At 41.6% G+C, this 17,160-nt stretch overlaps 1 protein-coding gene and 1 pseudogene across 3 annotated transcripts in view; one reads left to right on the top strand and one right to left on the bottom strand.

The window, feature by feature from the left end:
- Window positions 1–313: 313 nt before the first annotated feature.
- LOC101349146 (ER membrane protein complex subunit 2 pseudogene) lies at window positions 314–2,070 on the bottom strand (annotated as a pseudogene).
- An 8,041-nt stretch (window positions 2,071–10,111) lies between these two features.
- The window catches only part of GLIPR1 (GLI pathogenesis related 1), a 24,051-nt gene continuing 17,002 nt past the window's right edge, over window positions 10,112–17,160 (top strand). For 2 of the 3 annotated variants that reach the window (XM_004384629.2, XM_023738903.1), the window contains exons 1-2: window positions 10,112–10,409; window positions 11,206–11,451. In XM_004384629.2, coding sequence (XP_004384686.1) covers window positions 10,236–10,409; window positions 11,206–11,451 — 420 coding nt within the window. In that variant the 5' untranslated portion in view covers window positions 10,112–10,235. The remainder of the gene's footprint in view (window positions 10,410–11,205; window positions 11,452–17,160) is intronic. The other variant, XM_023738904.1, reaches the window with a different exon arrangement.

The following is a 17,160-nucleotide window of genomic DNA, read 5'->3' as shown; positions in this document are numbered from 1 at the left end:
TTAAGTTTAATAAATCATCATGGTTTTTTAACAAGGTTATTTCTGCATCAGATTGTGGTTTAAAAGCAGTTATATATATATGTGATATGAAGAAACTGATGCACAGTCAATAAGAATCTTCTTAATTCTCTCTTCTGTGGATTTTCTCTATCTTCCTGCTTAGCAGTAAAAGGCATTTTTAGGTTTATGTAAACACATTCTTTACAACTAACTGCCTTATTAACAGAAAATTAGTATATAAATAGCACTGGGCATTTAGAAAATAAGTCATAGGCCAGTAAGTTCAATTGTGCATTTGCGAAATCTCTTGTGAAAGAGTTCTTGAAACCTTACGACTGGGTGATCTGCAATGTTTCCAGCATGTCTTCAACTGCCTTAAGAGAGTATTTGGTTTCCTTCTTACTTCGACCTGCAAACTGCTAAGCTCTGTTTATTTGACTAGCTGCCCAACTAGCGTATTTTATGTTGTCCTTTTTCGTTTTTGCATTAGCTTTTGGATTAGAAGCAATATGACTTGCAGACGTGTAAAGCCCAAACAAAGCTCTCATATGTCTGTGGTTTAGTTTCAATGACTGTGCAGAATACTTCCTTGAAAGTTCAAGGTTTTCAAGTCCCCCCGGGTATATGTAACTGCAGCATACTGCAGACAGTGTAGGTGGTCATGTGGATTAGTCATCATAAACTCCTCTAAACAAAAGACTGCTTTTGCATAGTCGTGTTCGCTGACACAAAGTTCTGCAAATTCATGCCAGGCTACTTGGTTTCTAACAAATTGTTCCAGATACTCATTCAGCTCCCGAATGGCCTCCACATTTTTCCCCTGGGCTTTTCGAACGGTAATCTTACGCTTTCTTACAGCAGTGTTAGTTGGACCTTCTTGTAAAATTCGGGCATATAACTGTATAGCACCATCATATCTTTCCATGGCTTCAAATCTCATGCCAGTTAGTCGTTTGACTCTGTGACTGCCAGGGAACTGTCTTCTCAATTCCCGAAGACAAAACAATGCCAAGTCATCCCAACCATAGTCTAGGGCTGCAATCATCACTTGTTCATATATGATCCAAATATCATCTCCAGGCTTAGAGGCATATTCATTAATTAACTCCTCTCCAGCTTCTACAATTTGCTCACTATTTCAGGAGTTTTCTTCTCTCCATTTTCTCATTTTATCTCGCATTTCTTCCCAAGTGACATCATAAAGCTCAGAGACCTTTGCATCTTCACAGAACCTACAAGCGTGGGGTGAGAGAATACAAAATTCCATAAAATTATGCCCTCAGTGGATTTTCTGGGTGGCACAAATGGTTAAGCACTCCACTACTAGCCAAGAGGTAGGCAGTTTGAACCCACCTAGAAGAACCTCAGAAGACAGGTCTGGTGATCTGCTTCTAAAAGACCACAGCCTTGAAAACCCTATGGAGCAGTTCTACTCTGCACACATGGGATCGCCACGGGTCGGAATCGACTCAATGGCAACTAACAACAACAACAACACGCCCACAATTAACAAATGTGTGTACATATATGTATATTTGTTCATATACAGTCATGTGTGTACATGTAATCATATATATGCATTGTGTGTATGTATACATACATACATGTTTACACATGTACACACATATGAATACATATGAATGAATAAAAAAGATGAACAATAGTACACCAAAATGTTAAGAGGGAGTCTTCCATGGTAGACTCATTTTTTTTTCTTTCTCCTCAAAAAGTCAGGATTCTTAGTTGCAAACAATTAAAGCCACTCTGATAAAGTTAAGCAGACAGGCATTTATTCAAAGATATTAGGTAGCCAACAGAATTATTGAGGAGGCTGGAAAAGCAATCTTCAGGCTCAACTTCATAAAGCAATGCCCAGATCTGGCTGATAAGAAATCATCAGCTTGGCTACTGCTGAGCACTAGTTGCCAACAGCCAGACTTTTCTACAATGACTGGCCGCTAGCCCTTCTAAAAAACGGCCACCTCTTAAATTGCAACTCCCCAAAGCTGTACACATCTGCTGTCACCCATCCGGCATGAGAGCAAGCTTTGTGCAGAGACTTTTCCTCATGTTGCTCATCTCCAAATCAAAGTCTTGGAGGTTTTGAGCAGAGAAGTGACGTAACTGACTTACATTGCAAAGGGATAAGTCTGACTGCTGGGAGAGTATATAACGTAAGGGGCGGACAAGAAAGCAAGGATACTACTGAGGAAGCTATTGCAGTAATCCAGGCAAGAGATGAAGGTAGGTTGGTAGAAGGGGGTTAATGAGAAATGGTTGAATTCTGGATATATTTCAAAGATAGAGTTAATAGGATTACACATGGCAGGTATGAGGAACAAAAATAAAGATGACTACAAGATTTTGACCTGAGGATTTGAGGAATATCATAGATGGAGCTGTCAAGTATCAGCTGAATACATGGCAAGGGTTTGAGGCTAGAGACAGAGATGCGGAAGTACCGTGCTTAATGGTTGGCACAGTGGGACAGTTGTCATTAAGTTAACTCTTTAGGACTGTGGGAAGGAATTCTAACTACAGTTATGGACATGCTTGGGCTTTTCTGGTCAAGAGCCTATTTTCAGGAAAACTAAAGAGCCTCCAAGGAGCCTCCAAGGAGCCCTGGTGGTTCAGTGATTAAGAGCTCTGCTAACTGAAAGGTTGGCAGTTTGAACCTACCAGCCGCTCTGCAGGAGAAAGATGTGGCAGTCTGCTTCTGCAAAGGTTACAGCCTTGGAAACCCTATGGGACAGTTCTACTCTGTCCTAGAGGGTCCCTATGAGTTGGAATCGACTGGACAGCAAGGGGTTAGGTTTTGGATTTAAGGAGCCTCCTAGAGGGAATTGATGCTGATCACCTCCTATTCACTCCGTTGGTAAAGGAGGGATTTCCTGCCCTAAATAGTATGAGATGGCTGAACACACAACAACCAACATGGGACAGATGAGATTGACAGCAGTTTAATAGTCACATACACTCACAACCCAGGGGAGGAGGACAGCACATGTAATGCAGGACCACAAAGGGACTGCACTTGGGAACAGAGTGAACAAGCAGGGGCTGTGGGAGGTGGGCTTTGTAGTAACAAGAAGAGAGGTTACTATGGGAAGAAATGATTGGTTTGTTCTAATAATTCCGTGGGCTGGCAGGGAACTGAAACTTAAGCTTGAGGACCAGGTGGAGTGCAGCTTGTCCAGCTAATAAGGGAACCAGCCAGGTGGAGAGCTTTTTCTACTGGATGGGGGTTGGGGGGTGGGGAGCATATCTGGTGACAGTAAAGGAACTCACAGCTAGACCTTTGCGGCATTGTGAAGTTCAAAGATGTCAAGGCAGCACTTGAAATTTTAGGCTTTACAATACAAGTTTGGCCCAATAGAAAATTATTTAGAGCTTGACAGGGTGATTTTGTACAGCATGGGGACTTGTCACTTGGATTTATCTCCTAGTCCAAACCCTGTAGGAGACCAAGGAGGGAGTAGTAACAACTGAAAAGCATCAGGGCATGGAGAGTTGTTTTGGGACCCACTGTGATCCAGTCTCCTTGACGCACCCTAACCGAGGCCCATGATCAGTGATTATGCACGAGAAGAGGCCAGTGTCTGGACATAGGCTCTTGGTGGAAATGGACTTATCCACCAGGTAATGTGAAACAAGCCCATTGACAACCTTTTGTGGATGATTTTACTGAGCTCTGAGGTCCTATGTTAGGCAGTCGGGGGCAAAATGACTGAGATGTATGTCACTATCTTAATTTGATGCTGTTGACTAGGCTTGGGGAAGGAATCTCTGGTTGTAGTACAAATAATCAATAATAAAAAGGATTGAGAAAAGAAGAGTAGTAAGAGAGAACTTAGAATACATTATTTCTTCCTCAAGTTTACGAAATTGAAAAGAAATACCACATGGCAGAATCCTTAGTATTCAGAAAAGATTCATTATAGCTATGCTTGAATATACAAATATAATTAACCCAGTTCCTGAGAACTGCTGGAAACTACATATAAGCCAAAACCATCCAAGCTAAGCAAAAAACAGTAAAATAAAAATCAATTTTACAAATTTATGTATTTGCAATTATGTTTTGAAAGAGCATCTTGGATTACTGGGCAGAAAAGAAGAAATATATAAGAAAGTTAAAAATTTCAAAGCACAGCAGCCTACAAGTGTTTTAATCTAATAACTAAAAAATGCCAATATTTCTCAGCTTGTGCATTATTTTAGAAGAAATGAATATATCTATTAGTAAGAGCATTTATTCTTATATAAGAAGTACCTTTGAATAAGAAGTAGCATTTGCATACCATTTTCCGTCTAAATCTCCAAAATACATTGAAAAATGAATTATAGAATATCATTGCGGGTAATTCAGTCCATCCATTTCTAAAATTAGGAAAAAATAATTTATTTAGACTATCCAAATGAATACCAAATACAGTGGTATGAGAAATCACAAGGTAGTCTATTTAACACCATCTTGAATATTTTGCATCAAAATCCATTATGAATCTATAGCAATAATTTCTAGTGTTAAAATACATTTTTCTAAATATTAGCTTTATTTCATTTATAATATGTAATTACCAGTACCAGTTGTCATCAAGTTGATTCTGAATCAAGGTGATCCCATGTGTGTCAGTAGAAATGTGCTCCATAGGGCTTTCAATGGCTGATTTTTTGGAAATTGATTGTCAGGCTTTTCTTCCTAGATGCCTCTGTGTGGACTCAAATCTCTAACCTTTCAGTTAGCAGCTGAGCATGTTAATGTTATACCATCCAGGGACTCCCAAAAAGGGAAGTAATAATAATAAGAGCTAACATGTTTATTGTTTGCTATGTGCCAGGCAATCTCTAAACTCTTTTTACAAATATTTTCTTATTTAAATTCCTCATCAACCTAATTAAGTAGGTACTATTGTTATCCCCCAGGAGTCCTGGGTGGCATAAATGGTTAATTGCTCAAGTACTAGCTGAAAGTTTGGCAGTTCGAGCCCATCCAGAGGAACCTAGGAAGAAAGGCCTGCTGATTTGTTTCTGAAAGGTCACAAACTTGAAAATCCTACAATGCCTAGTTTTACTGCGTGACACATACAAAGAACTAAGTTTGGTGTTTTGTATCTGGTTCCTGAAAATAGCCTGAACAATTAAGGTAACTTTTGTATTTCTGAAAGAGCCAGGCCATACTCAAATATATGTAAATCAGTCGGGAGCACCCGGTTCATGTCCTTGGCAATAAGTCTCAGGAAAGGCGGGAGCATGATGAAGTCTTCACCCCCCTACACCTTCTGAGGTCTGATGCTTGCACATGTAGTGGGCCACGTGGGCTTTCGGATATAAAAATGACCACCTGTGGAACCTCATGGCCTCCTCAGCTGTGGTGCTATTGGCAGCACACATAGCATTAAGCTTATAGCCCACCTAAGTGGATCTGCCTGGACAGGGGGAGACTGGCAGTAAGTAGGGTCCCATTGTGTCCCTTGCTCATGAAGAGGGCTCACATGGGAGAGTTCTTTACTGTATTTTTATGGAAATAACACGCGCCTTCTATAATTTGTCAACCAAGCCCACCCCTATGAGGTACTTCCATAAACGCTGCTTTGCAAATTTTTTTTACATGTTGCTGTGAAAGAATTTTGCATAGCATGCTTATGAAAATACCTTGCAAGGGCAGGGCGTGATCAGCAAACAAAAGTAGAAGGCATGCATTATTTGAGTACAAATATGGTATATCCACCAGGAAAATTTCGAGAGGTCAGGGGGATGGCGTGTCATACAACTGTCTCATTTAAGTCCCTCATCCACAACACAAAGTGAGGTGTGTGTGGAATTTGTCATCTCCACCCAGACTGCTTTTGAGCTGGGGGAGTCAACTCCTGTATGCTGTCGGCTTCTTGTTGTAAGTAATAAAAGCTACTTTCCATATGCTAATGTGTGTTCAAGCTCTCATCAGAAGAATGTGATAGAAATGGAGCAATTCATATTAGTTATTGGCACCCTTTTTCTAATGGCCTATCTAGAAACTGGGGACCACCTGTGAGTATCACACAATTTTGGCACGCTGTCCTACAGCTTATATGTGCCAGGCACTCTCTAATCTCTTTTTACAAATATCTTTCTTATTTAAATTCTCCTATCAATCTAAGTAATTAGGTACTATTGTTATCCGAGGGGAGTCCTGGGTGGCATAAATGGTTAAGCGCTTGACTACTAACTGAAAGGTTGGCAGCTTGAACCTACTCAGAGAAGCCTAGGAAGAAAGGCCTGGCAATCTTTCTGAAAGGTCGTAGCCTTGAAAACCCTGTGGAGCACAGTTCTACTCTGCAACAAATGGTGTTTCTGTGAGTCAGAATCGACTTGACGGCAAGTGGTTTGGTTTATTATTATTCCCATGTTTTACATATAAGAAAACCAAGGCCCAAAGCTGTAAAATGTCCAAAGTCACACAGCCAGTACATAGGATTTGATTCAAGCCCAGACAATCTAAGGATCTAAAGAACTTGTGCTCTTAACAACTACAATTAGGCTTTAGAATCAGATAACCACCCCTCCACTCCCTCCCCGAAAAAAAGCCAAACCAGTTGCCATTGAGTTCATTATGACTCATGGAGACCTGTGCTCCGTACAGTTTTCAAGGCTGTGACTTTACAGAAGCAGATTGCCAAGCCTTTCTTCCAAGGCATCTCTAGGTGAGTTTGAACCACCAACTTTTCAGTTAGTTTATGTCATCCAGGACCCTTTTGGAATCAGATAGACCTTATGTGAACATCTTACTAATGTTATGCTATTGGTTCTTCCCCCGCAAAAGAACTAGTTTCAATTTATTTCCTGATTATTAAAAAAATACATGCTCAGTGTAATAACATTTAAACAATACAGAAAAGAATTTTTTTTTTTTTAAGAAAACTAACTTTAAATGTCACCATTCAGAGACAACCACTGAAAACAGATCCTTTCTTAAAGCACATACACGTATTTATCATGATGAAGACCCAGGGTAATGGAGGAAATCTCACAGCAAAGTTGTAAGCCTTCTACCAAGCCGAGGCTTGCATTTGCTTCCAGATAAAAGTTCCTGCTATAGTGGGGCAACTGCATCTATGGGCTTTTGTTGAGGAAATGCAGTGTGAACTGAGAAGTTTGAGGGTTGTGGCTCTGAGGAGATAGCTTGTTCTGCATAATAATGTAAAACTGGTCTCCATGGAGAGCAGTCCTGCCCTTCTGCTGTTTTCAGGAAGTTAGGGGGGTAATTCGTTTAAAAACCAAGATAGTATTTCTTCCTCTTTGAAGTTGTATATTTACAGCCGGAATTGTACAAACAACCACAAGATGTCCCCAAGTTTGCTTGCTTGCAAGGCCCTTCTTTTTTCAGTGTTCAAAACTCTGACAGTCTAGCTCACAGAGACCCAGAAGAAGAGGAGGCAGACCCACAGCCTGGTTATCACCTCAAGCGGGAGGAACTTCAACTTTTTTTTTATTATTGTACTTTAGATGAAGGTTTACAGAACAAACTAGTTTCTCGTTAAACGTACACATATTGTTTTACGACATTGTTTAACAATCTCATGACATGTCAATGCTCTCCCTTCTCGACCTTGGGTTCCCTATTACCAGCTTTCAAGTCCCCTCCTGCCTTCGAGTCCTTGTCCCTGGACTGTTGTGCCCCTTTAGTCTCATTTTGTTTTATGGGCCTGTGTAAGCTTTGGCTAAAGGGTGAACCTCGGGAGTGACTTCATTACTGAGCTAAAAGGGTGTCCAGGGGCCATACTCTCTGGATTCCTTCAGTCTCTGTCAGGCCAGTAAGTCTGCTCTTTTTCTGTGAATTAGAATTTTGTTCTACATTTTTCTCCAGCTCTGTCTGGGACCCTCTATTGTGATCCCTGTCAGAGCAGTCAGTGGTGGTAGCTGGGTACCATCTAGTTGTACTGGACTCAGTCTGGTGTAGGCCGTGGTAGTTGTGGTCCATTAGTCCTTTGGACTAATCTTTTCCTTGTATCTTGTTTTCTTCATTCTCCCTTGCTCCCAAAGAGGTGAGACCAGTGGAACATCTTAGATGGCTGCTTACAAGCTTTTAGGACCCCAGACGCTCCTCACCAAGGTAGAATGTAGAACATTTTCTTTACAAACTATGTTATGCCAGTTGAGCTAGATGTTCCCCAAGACCATGGTCCCCACAGCCCTCCACCCAGGGAGTTTGGATGTGTCTATGGATCTTCCATGATCTTGCCTTGTCCAAGTTGTGCTGGCTTCCCCAGTATTGTGTACCATCTTACCCTTCACCAAAGTTACCACTTATCTATTGTCTATTTAGTGGAACTTTAACTATTGATTATCACTACCTTAATCAAAAAGTTGCCTCTAAGCCCCAGACAAGATGCTTATCCTAGGCCAATGTAATGAAAAAGAATGCTAGTAGAAATTAGGCAACCTGGAAAATATTTGTGACTACATATGAGTATTTCCTGAGATAATTTCTTTGTGTGTGTGGCAACAATAAGAATTCTATCTTGTGGTTCTATAATCCTTCTTTACCTTTTAAGAGTTTCCATCAGAAATACCTCCCCCACCCCATTCCATTCACCATATCTCTTGATTTTCTAAAGACAGGTGTTTCCTAAAACCAGATCACACCCCACACGTTCTTAAAAATCCTCCAATAACTTCCCATTACTGTGGTGATAAAATGCAAATCATTGGCAGAGTCCAGAAGTCCTCCCTGATCTTACTTTTAACCTTCCTCTCCAACTGGCATGAAAGCATCATTTGGCTTGTGATTTCCACAAGGCCAGGTATCATGTTTCCTATCAATCATAATCAATACCTAAAGACCGCATCTACAGACAGAGACATCGGTGCAGTGGTTCCTTCTCTATTCTTCGCATCACACCAGGTTTCCTACTTCACAACTGGACATGTAATTCCTTTCCCCCTAATTCCCTTCATTTCTCCATCCCTTTTTTCACTTGATCAATACCTAGCTGATTCCAGCACCAGGGAATACCTCCTCTGCTGTAGGAGGCCATCCCTGCCTTTCTCAGAATGGGTTAAGGACCCTCTCTTGTGATTCCTTATCTCCTGGTGCTTTCCTCTATCCAGATCTTCAACCCCCTGTGTTGTAAATGTCCTTCTCACCATCACACAGCTTTTATCATTGTGAGCTCCTTGAGGGTGGGACTGCGTTTTTCTCTCTATATTACCAAGCCTAATACACAGAACAGGAATTGAATATGTGTTGAATTAACATGGAGTTCCTGGGTAGTGCAAATGGTTAATGCACTCGGCTGCTAACCGAAAGGTTGAAGGTTCAAGTTCACCCAGAGGCACCTTGGAAGAAAGTTGTGGCCATCTAGAAAAAGCAACCATTGAAAACCCTATGGAGCATAGTTATACTATGATACACTGGGTTCACCATGAGTCAGAGTCAACTCAGCCGAACTGGTTGTTGTTTTTAATCAATATTTAACTAGCTCACTTGACCCTCCCAAACGTCTGTAATGCAGGCAAAAGAAAAGTTCCCATTAGCCTCATGCAATAGGCAGCTGAGGCTCAGTGAATTCAATGACTTGTCCGAGTTCTTACAGCTAGTTATGAACAGACCTTAAACTAAAATCTTTATTTGAGACTGACGCTCTTTCTGTTTGCTCTTTCTCTCTCTCTTACTCACTCTTTCTCTCTCCCTCTCACTCTTTCTCTTTCTGCCCTCTTACACACACACACATGCACGTTTCCACCTTCGTGAATGAATTCTAAGTTATAATATTAACTAGATTTGTCAACCACTGTGTGCTGATACAACTCTAAAGAAAAGTTTTGTTTTTCTTTTAATACTTTGCAAGACATTTATAGAAGGAAAAATGTGATTTTATTTAATCACCATAATCCTCCATAAAAAAATAGAGACTTGTTTACTCTGGAATTTCTTTTGGGAAGAGCTCCCAACTCAAAAGAGTCTGATGAAGCCTCATAAACATCTATGTTGTAATAGGCGCTGTGTCACAGAGAACCACTGAAAAGACAGGGTTAAGAGCACAAAATAAGCTGCAAACCATATATGGGGAAACCCGTTTCTTCAAACTTGTGATGAACTCATGTTCTGCTTTCTGTTTTGTCAAAGCTGAAGTCAGCCGTGCTCCGTATATAACTGCGGGCTGAAACCTGTGAAGGAGGCAAGCACACTCTCCGAACCTGTGATCGGCTCCATCTCAGCCTGCGGGGCTTCATGCCTGTCAGAAAGACAGACCATGCGAGCGACACTTGCTGTGACAGCCTGGATGGTCTCTTTAGTCTCTTGTTACTCATATACCTCGACTACTTTGCCAGATATTGAAAATGAAGATTTCATCCAAGACTGTGTTCGAATTCATAACAAGTTCCGCTCAGAAGTAAACCCAACAGCCAGTGATATGCTGTACATGGTAAGGAGAATATCAGTACTGGTGGCATAGTCAGTCAAAAACAGCTTTTGTGTGTTGATTTGGGGCAGAAGACCTTGGTAACCCTGCATGACTTTTTTGTTGTGATTAATGCCGGCAGTAAATTCACAATGTGTGATCGGGACACTCCCAATTTAGCTCTGTCTACCTAACTCTTGTTGGAAGCGAGCTCCACAAGGGCATTTTACTTCTCTTTGTGGACACTTCCTCTCCTCTGGTCTTGAGTAGATTTTACTGCTTTTTTTTGATATTTTTTCCCCGTTAATTTTTGTGAGTTTCTTTTCATGTCTAAGTTCACTGTTTTTGTTGCTGGCAGAGAATCATTTTTCTCTGGAAAGCAGCATGACAGCTGGGGGAAAGGTCGGGATTTTAATTCAGTTGGGTGTGGGTTTGAATCTCAGCTCTGTGGCTTTGAGCTGGTTTTTTAACTTCCGGGTTTTTTGGGGTATAGGCCCTTGTGGTTATTAAATTATATAATATATATGAAACAGTGCGCAGTATTTTACACATAATAGTCCCTCAGTGATATGTAGATCTGTTTCCTTCTCTTAGAGTCTAAATTCAACAAAAGCATGTCATTGTATTTCCTGCCAGGCAGCCCCAGTCTGTACTTAACAATCATGCTTATAGAGACAACCCATGTGTAGGGTTTCCTTCTCTGCCCTTGTTATCACACCCTCTTTTCCATTCAAATTCCCACTCTGCTCACCCCAGTTACACTGTTGGGTAACAGTTTCCTTTCTTTGACACGTCCTGTTATTTAATACTTATTTTGCAGACTTGGGACACAAAACTAGCCCAAATTGCAAAAGCCTGGGCAAAAACTTGCCAGTTTAAACATAACGAACAGCTGAAGCCACCCCACAAGCTACACCCAAACTTCACTTCGCTGGGAGAAAATATCTGGACCGGATCTGTATCCATATTTTCTGTGTCTTCAGCCATCACAAACTGGTACAGTGAAATCAAGTACTATGACTTCAAGACTCGGAAATGCCAGAAAGTCTGTGGCCATTATACTCAGGTAAGTATCTGCCCTATAATCTCCTTAAACTATCATTTCAAGGGTAAGGAGAAAACTGGAATCTTATGTTGAGAATATACAGGTAGTCCCTGACATACAACATATTCGAGTTACAACAAATCATATTTAAGGACTGTCTTTTTTTTTTAAACATCTTATCATTAGTAATATGTACTGCATACAGTGTTAAAATATATCTGTGAGTTTATATGTAATGTTTCCAACCCCCAAAGACAAATAAAAATCAGATTTATAAAGATACTGATAATAAAAGAACAAAACAAATAAGGTATTCAATTTTCAGAACCAACTTAGGATGGAGTTGACAGGACGGAACCCCATCATAAGTCAGGGACTACCTGTATGTACATAGTAAGCTAGTGTGCCTGTAAATATTAGGGAGTAGGGGCTACAGGCTTACTTTAAAAAATAAAATAAAATAAAAATAACTAAAACATTTTTTTAAAATAAAGGAATGGACTCCAATATCAGAGGGGATAGTGTTGAAAAGTTAAGTGGTCAAAGGTAGGATTTAAGGCCCACCAATCTGGACAGAGAGCCCTGGTGGCACAGTGGTTAAGAGCTCAGCCGCTAACCAAAAGGTCAGCAGTTTGAATCCACCAGCCGTTTCTTAGAAACCCTATGGGTCACTATGAGTCAGAATTGACTTGACAGCAATGGGTTTTTAATGGTTTTAATCTAGACAGGCTTTAAATAACTCTGGTAACAAACTATCATCACATGGGGCTTTATTCCATTTGTGAGCAATCAAAAGATCTTATGACTGAATTGATTTCCAGGTTCTAGCTGGCATGAGTCCTCTATGAAATTTGAGGCAGTTGTTTTGGAACTATAAAATTGGGAGAAATAGCCTCTCAGACAACAGTAAGAACTGATGCTTCCACAACCTCTCATTCTTTCAAACATTAAGCATCTTTTGTGTGCCAGGCCCTCTGCCATATGAGGAGTTAAAAACAGTCCCAGACTCAATGGGGAGGCTAACACAGAAAAACTTATATAAATGGTCCTGTGGTTATTCTGTCCCTCAAATCCACTGTATTAGTCCCAACAGCCATATTTAAAGCCTCCTGCTGAGATTCTTTTTATTCCAACTGGTTTTGGCTTCAAGCCTGACCCCTAACTCAAGTTTGCAACAGGATGAAAACAATCCCTAGCTAGCATCTTCTCTAGTCTTAATATGCTGCTTTTCTGTCCTAGCAACATTTTGCTGGCTTCCTTTTATTTCCTGGCAGTCTTTGTCAAACCAAGAGCTAAAGAGACTGAATTTATGATAACTGGTTTCAACTACAGTAATCTGCTGAAGTATGAGGATAAAAGCATTTTTAACATTGTTGTTTTTAGCTACCATGGAGGCAGCCCCCGACTCATCATGACTCCATGCACAACAGGATCAGACTGTTGCAGGAGACCCAGGTTCAGTTCCTGGCCAATGCACCGAAAGCTCAGCTACCACTCGTCTGTCAGTAGAGGCTTGTGTGTTGCTGTGATGCTGAACAGGTTTCATCAGAACTTTGAGGTTAAGTCAGACTAAGAAAAAAGGCTTGGCAATCTACTTCCAAAAATCGGCCAGTGAAAACCCTATAGGTTTTTAAAATTAGGGTTTTAAAGAGCAAAGTGTTGTTAAAAAGCCTCTCACTCCAGCTCCACCTTATAAAGCCCCCAATTCACTGCTGTTGTTACAGTTACAAACAAATTTGGCCCAGATATATGAGATGACCACAATGAGAGGAGAAAGACTGATTTTTCTTTTTTTTTTAATTGTGCTTTAAATGAAAGTTTACTGTTCAAGTTAGTTTCTCATACAAAAATTTATACACACACTGTTATGTGACCCTAGTTGCTCTCCCCATACTGCAACAGCACACTCCTCCTTTTCACCCCGGATTTTCCGTGTCCATTCAACCAGCTCCTGTCCCTTTCTGCCTTCTTTCTTGCCTCTGGACGGGAGCTGCCCATTTAGACTCACGTATCTACTTGAGCTAAGAAGCACACTGTTCATGAGTATCATTTTCTGTCTTATAGTCCAGTCTAATCTTTGTCTGCAGAGTTGGCTTCGGGAATGGTTTTAGTTTTGGGCTAACAGAGTCCAGGGGCCGTGTCTTCCGGGGTCCCTCCAGTCTCAGTCAGACCATTAAGTCTGGTCTCTGTAGTAGAATTTGAGTTCTTGCACCACTTTTCTCCTGCTCCATCAGGGACTGTCTGTTGTGTTGCCTGTCAAGGCAGTCATTGGTGGTAGCCGGGCACCATCTAGTTCTTCTAGTCTCAGGCTGATGGAGTCTCCGGTTTATGTGGCCCTTCTGTCTCTTGGACTAATATTTTCCTTGTTTCTTTGGTGTTCTTTATTCTCCTTTGCTCCAGGTGGTTTGGGACCAATTGATGCATCTTAGATGACTGCTAGCTAGCTTTTAAGACCCCAGACGCCACTCACCAAAGTGGGATGCAGAACATTTTCTTAGTAAACGTTGTTATGCCAACTGACCTAGATGTCCCCTGAAAGCATGGTCCCTAGAACCCTGTCCCTACTACTCTGTCCCTCACAGTGTTTGGTTCTATTCAGGAAACTTCTTAGCTTTGGTTTAGTCCAGTTGTGCTGACTTCCCCTCTAGTGTGTGTTGTCCTTCCCTTCACCTAAGATAATTCTTGTCTACTATCTAGTTAGTGAATTCCCCTCTGCGCCCTCCTAACCATCAAAGGATGTTTTCTTCTGTGTTTAAATCTTCTTCTTGAGTTCTTAAATAGTGGTTTTATACAATATTCCTCCTTTTGTGACTGACTGATTTCACACAGCATAATACCTTCCAGATTCATCCATGTTATGAGATGTTTCATGGATTCATCATTATTCTTTATTGTTGTGTAGTATTCCATTGTGTGAATATACCATAATTTGTTTATCCATTTGTCCTTTGATGGGCACTTATGTTGCTTCTATCTTCTTGCTATCGTGAACAGTGCTGCAATGAACATGGGTGTACATAAATCTATTTGTGTGACAGCTCTTATTTCTCTAGGATATATTCCAAGGAGTGGGATTGCTGGATTGTATAGTACTTCTATTTCTAGCTTTTTAAGGAAGTGCCAAATCGATTTCAAAAGTGGTTGTACCATTTTACATTCCCACCAACAGTATATAAGTGTTCCAGTCTCTCCACAACCTCTCCAACATTTATTATTTTGTGTTTTTTGGATTAATGCTAGCCTTGTTGGGGTGAGATTGTATCTTATTGTAGTTTTGATTTGCATTTCTCTAATGGCTAATTGTTGTGAGCATTTCCTCATGTGTCTGTTAGCCGCCTGAATGTCTTCTTAGGTGAAGTGATTGTTCACACCTTTGTCTGCTTTTTAATTGGGTTATTTGTCTTTTTGTTGTTGAGGTTTTGCAGTAGCTTGTGGATTTTAGAGGTTAGAGCCTGATCAGATTTGGAAAAGACTGATTTCAGTGTAATCTCCATCTCAAAGTTTTTTGTTAGCCAAGAGGGGTTATCTACCAAGTCATCGATAGCATTGGTTCCTTTCTTGGACATATGAATAGGTTACTCCAAGACGTATCCAATACACTAACAATTTTGGTTTATGCTTACAAGTAAATTTAACCAGAAATAAATTCCTTTGGATTCCCACATGTCCTACAAGGCAAGAAAGGTAAGTCCAGATTGCTTAGGGGTGGTAATAGGTACCATTGCCCATAAACCTGTAACAGGTTGCTGTCGAGTCAATTCCGACTCACAGCGATCCTATAAGACAGAGTAGAACTGCCCCATAGGGTTTCCAAGGAGCAGCTGATGGATTTGAACTGCTGAGCTTTTGGTTAGGAGGCAAATGCATAACCACTGGGCCACCAGGGCTCCACCATTACCCATAGTGGTGTTTGTCAGTTGAGAGGTGAAGATTCTCATTTGTTCAGCCAATGTGTAAGCTCCTCCTCTACAGCAAGTACTTTGTAAGGCATTGGTGCTATATCTTAGTTGAGATTCCCTAGAAAACGGTCTGAGGTGCAGGGCTGAGATGGCGGAGTAGTCAGACGCTTCCAGCCATCCCTCTTACAACAAAGACCTGAAAAAACAAGTGATTCTATTATATATGACAATCTAGGAGCCCTGAACATCAAAGGCAAAGTTGAGGAATCGGAGTGAGTGGCAGGGGGAGGGAGAGACGGTTCGGAAGCAGCCAGGAGTTGCCAGACCTGACCTGGCTGTAGACGGAGACCTTCAGGCCGGATCAGCTCATGGTGTATGGTGAGGCAGGCAAGCAGCAGTGCTCAGGAGGTGTTTTCCACACCAGGAGAGACCCAACAGCAGAGCGTCTACTCAGCCATGAAGAACCAGTGAGAAGCAGCCCTCGATCAGCAAAAGATAAGTACTTGTGTCTGGCCTACCGTGCAGATCAAAAACACCCCTCTTTGGGAAAAGCCTCTCTCCAGTTTACCTCCTGACTCCCTGCTCTGCACTGGGTCTGGGACAACATTGGTGATTGCCGAGTCCCCGGGCTAGAAGTAGGACCCATCATGCGCCCTGAGACATTCTCCCAGCCTTGGAAAGGGAACAAATTAACAAACAGGTGAAAACATAATCTGCCATCTCCCCTAAGCCAGGAACTCAGGGCAAGGCACCACTCCTTTGCCTAGGCACAGGCATAAGGGGTCCACGGATTTGAGTGCCTCTATCCCTGCATAGACTTGCGTGGGCCCATTTTAACAGTGTAGGCCCTCATTACCACAGTACAACAAGGTATATACTGAAGTCTAACTTCAACTGTTTCAGCTGTGAATTGGGAGGTTCGTGACATTTGACGCTGCTCTGCCCATTAAGCAGGGTCTTCATATACCCACATCAGGGGCCTGAGGACTGGTGGCTCCACCCACGCCATCTAGCCATCTGCAACAGGGGCCCAAGAATAAGTGGTGCCCTCTAGTCCTTACAGCCAACAGCACTGGGTGCCCATAGTGTGGCTGCAAAACACACCCTCCTATGTGCTCTAGGGAATAGGAACATGCTTACCTCCCACACACTCAGGGGCAGACGTCAGCACCCTGCCTTGCTTGAGTGTCCCCTGCTGCAGCCAGATGCCTGTGCCTACACCAATCACCCATGCCTGTCTAGGACAGTAGGTGAGAGCCTGCACCACAGACTTGGTGGCCGACTACCTGGACACCTGAGCTGAATCCATACAGGAGGAGTGGGTGGACTCCTGGGTTCAAATACTTAGTGGTAGGTCTGGCCACCTGGTGGCAGGACATTGGAGCTTCAGGTGCACCAGTGATTAGGCTAACTCACATGAGCAGCCTATTTGGGCATATCAAAAGAAAAGCAAACAAGAAGCTAAGACACAATAAGCAAACATAAAATAAATAAATATAATAACTTATTGATGGCTTGGAGACAGCAGTCAATATCAAATCACATAAAGAGATAGACCATGATGGCTTCAGCAAGATCCCAAAATAAAGAATCAAGAAACTGTCCAGAGGAAGGTAATTTCTTGGAATTACCAGAGGCGGAATACAACAGATTAATATACAGAACTCTTTAAGAGATCAGGAAGGAGATCAGTCAAAATGCAGACCAAGCAATAGAGGAACTTAAGAAGATTAGAGAAGAGCATAATTACAAATTTAACAGGCTGCAAGAATCCATAGAGAGACAGCAATCAGAAATCCAGAAGATTAACAATAAAATTTCAGAATTATAC

Source organism: Trichechus manatus, unplaced genomic scaffold, assembly GCF_000243295.1.
Source record: "Trichechus manatus latirostris isolate Lorelei unplaced genomic scaffold, TriManLat1.0 scaffold00125, whole genome shotgun sequence".
NCBI classification, from domain to species: Eukaryota; Metazoa; Chordata; class Mammalia; order Sirenia; family Trichechidae; genus Trichechus; species Trichechus manatus.
Note: the sequence above shows the minus strand (reverse complement) of the source record. Positions and strands in the feature narration are given on the sequence as shown.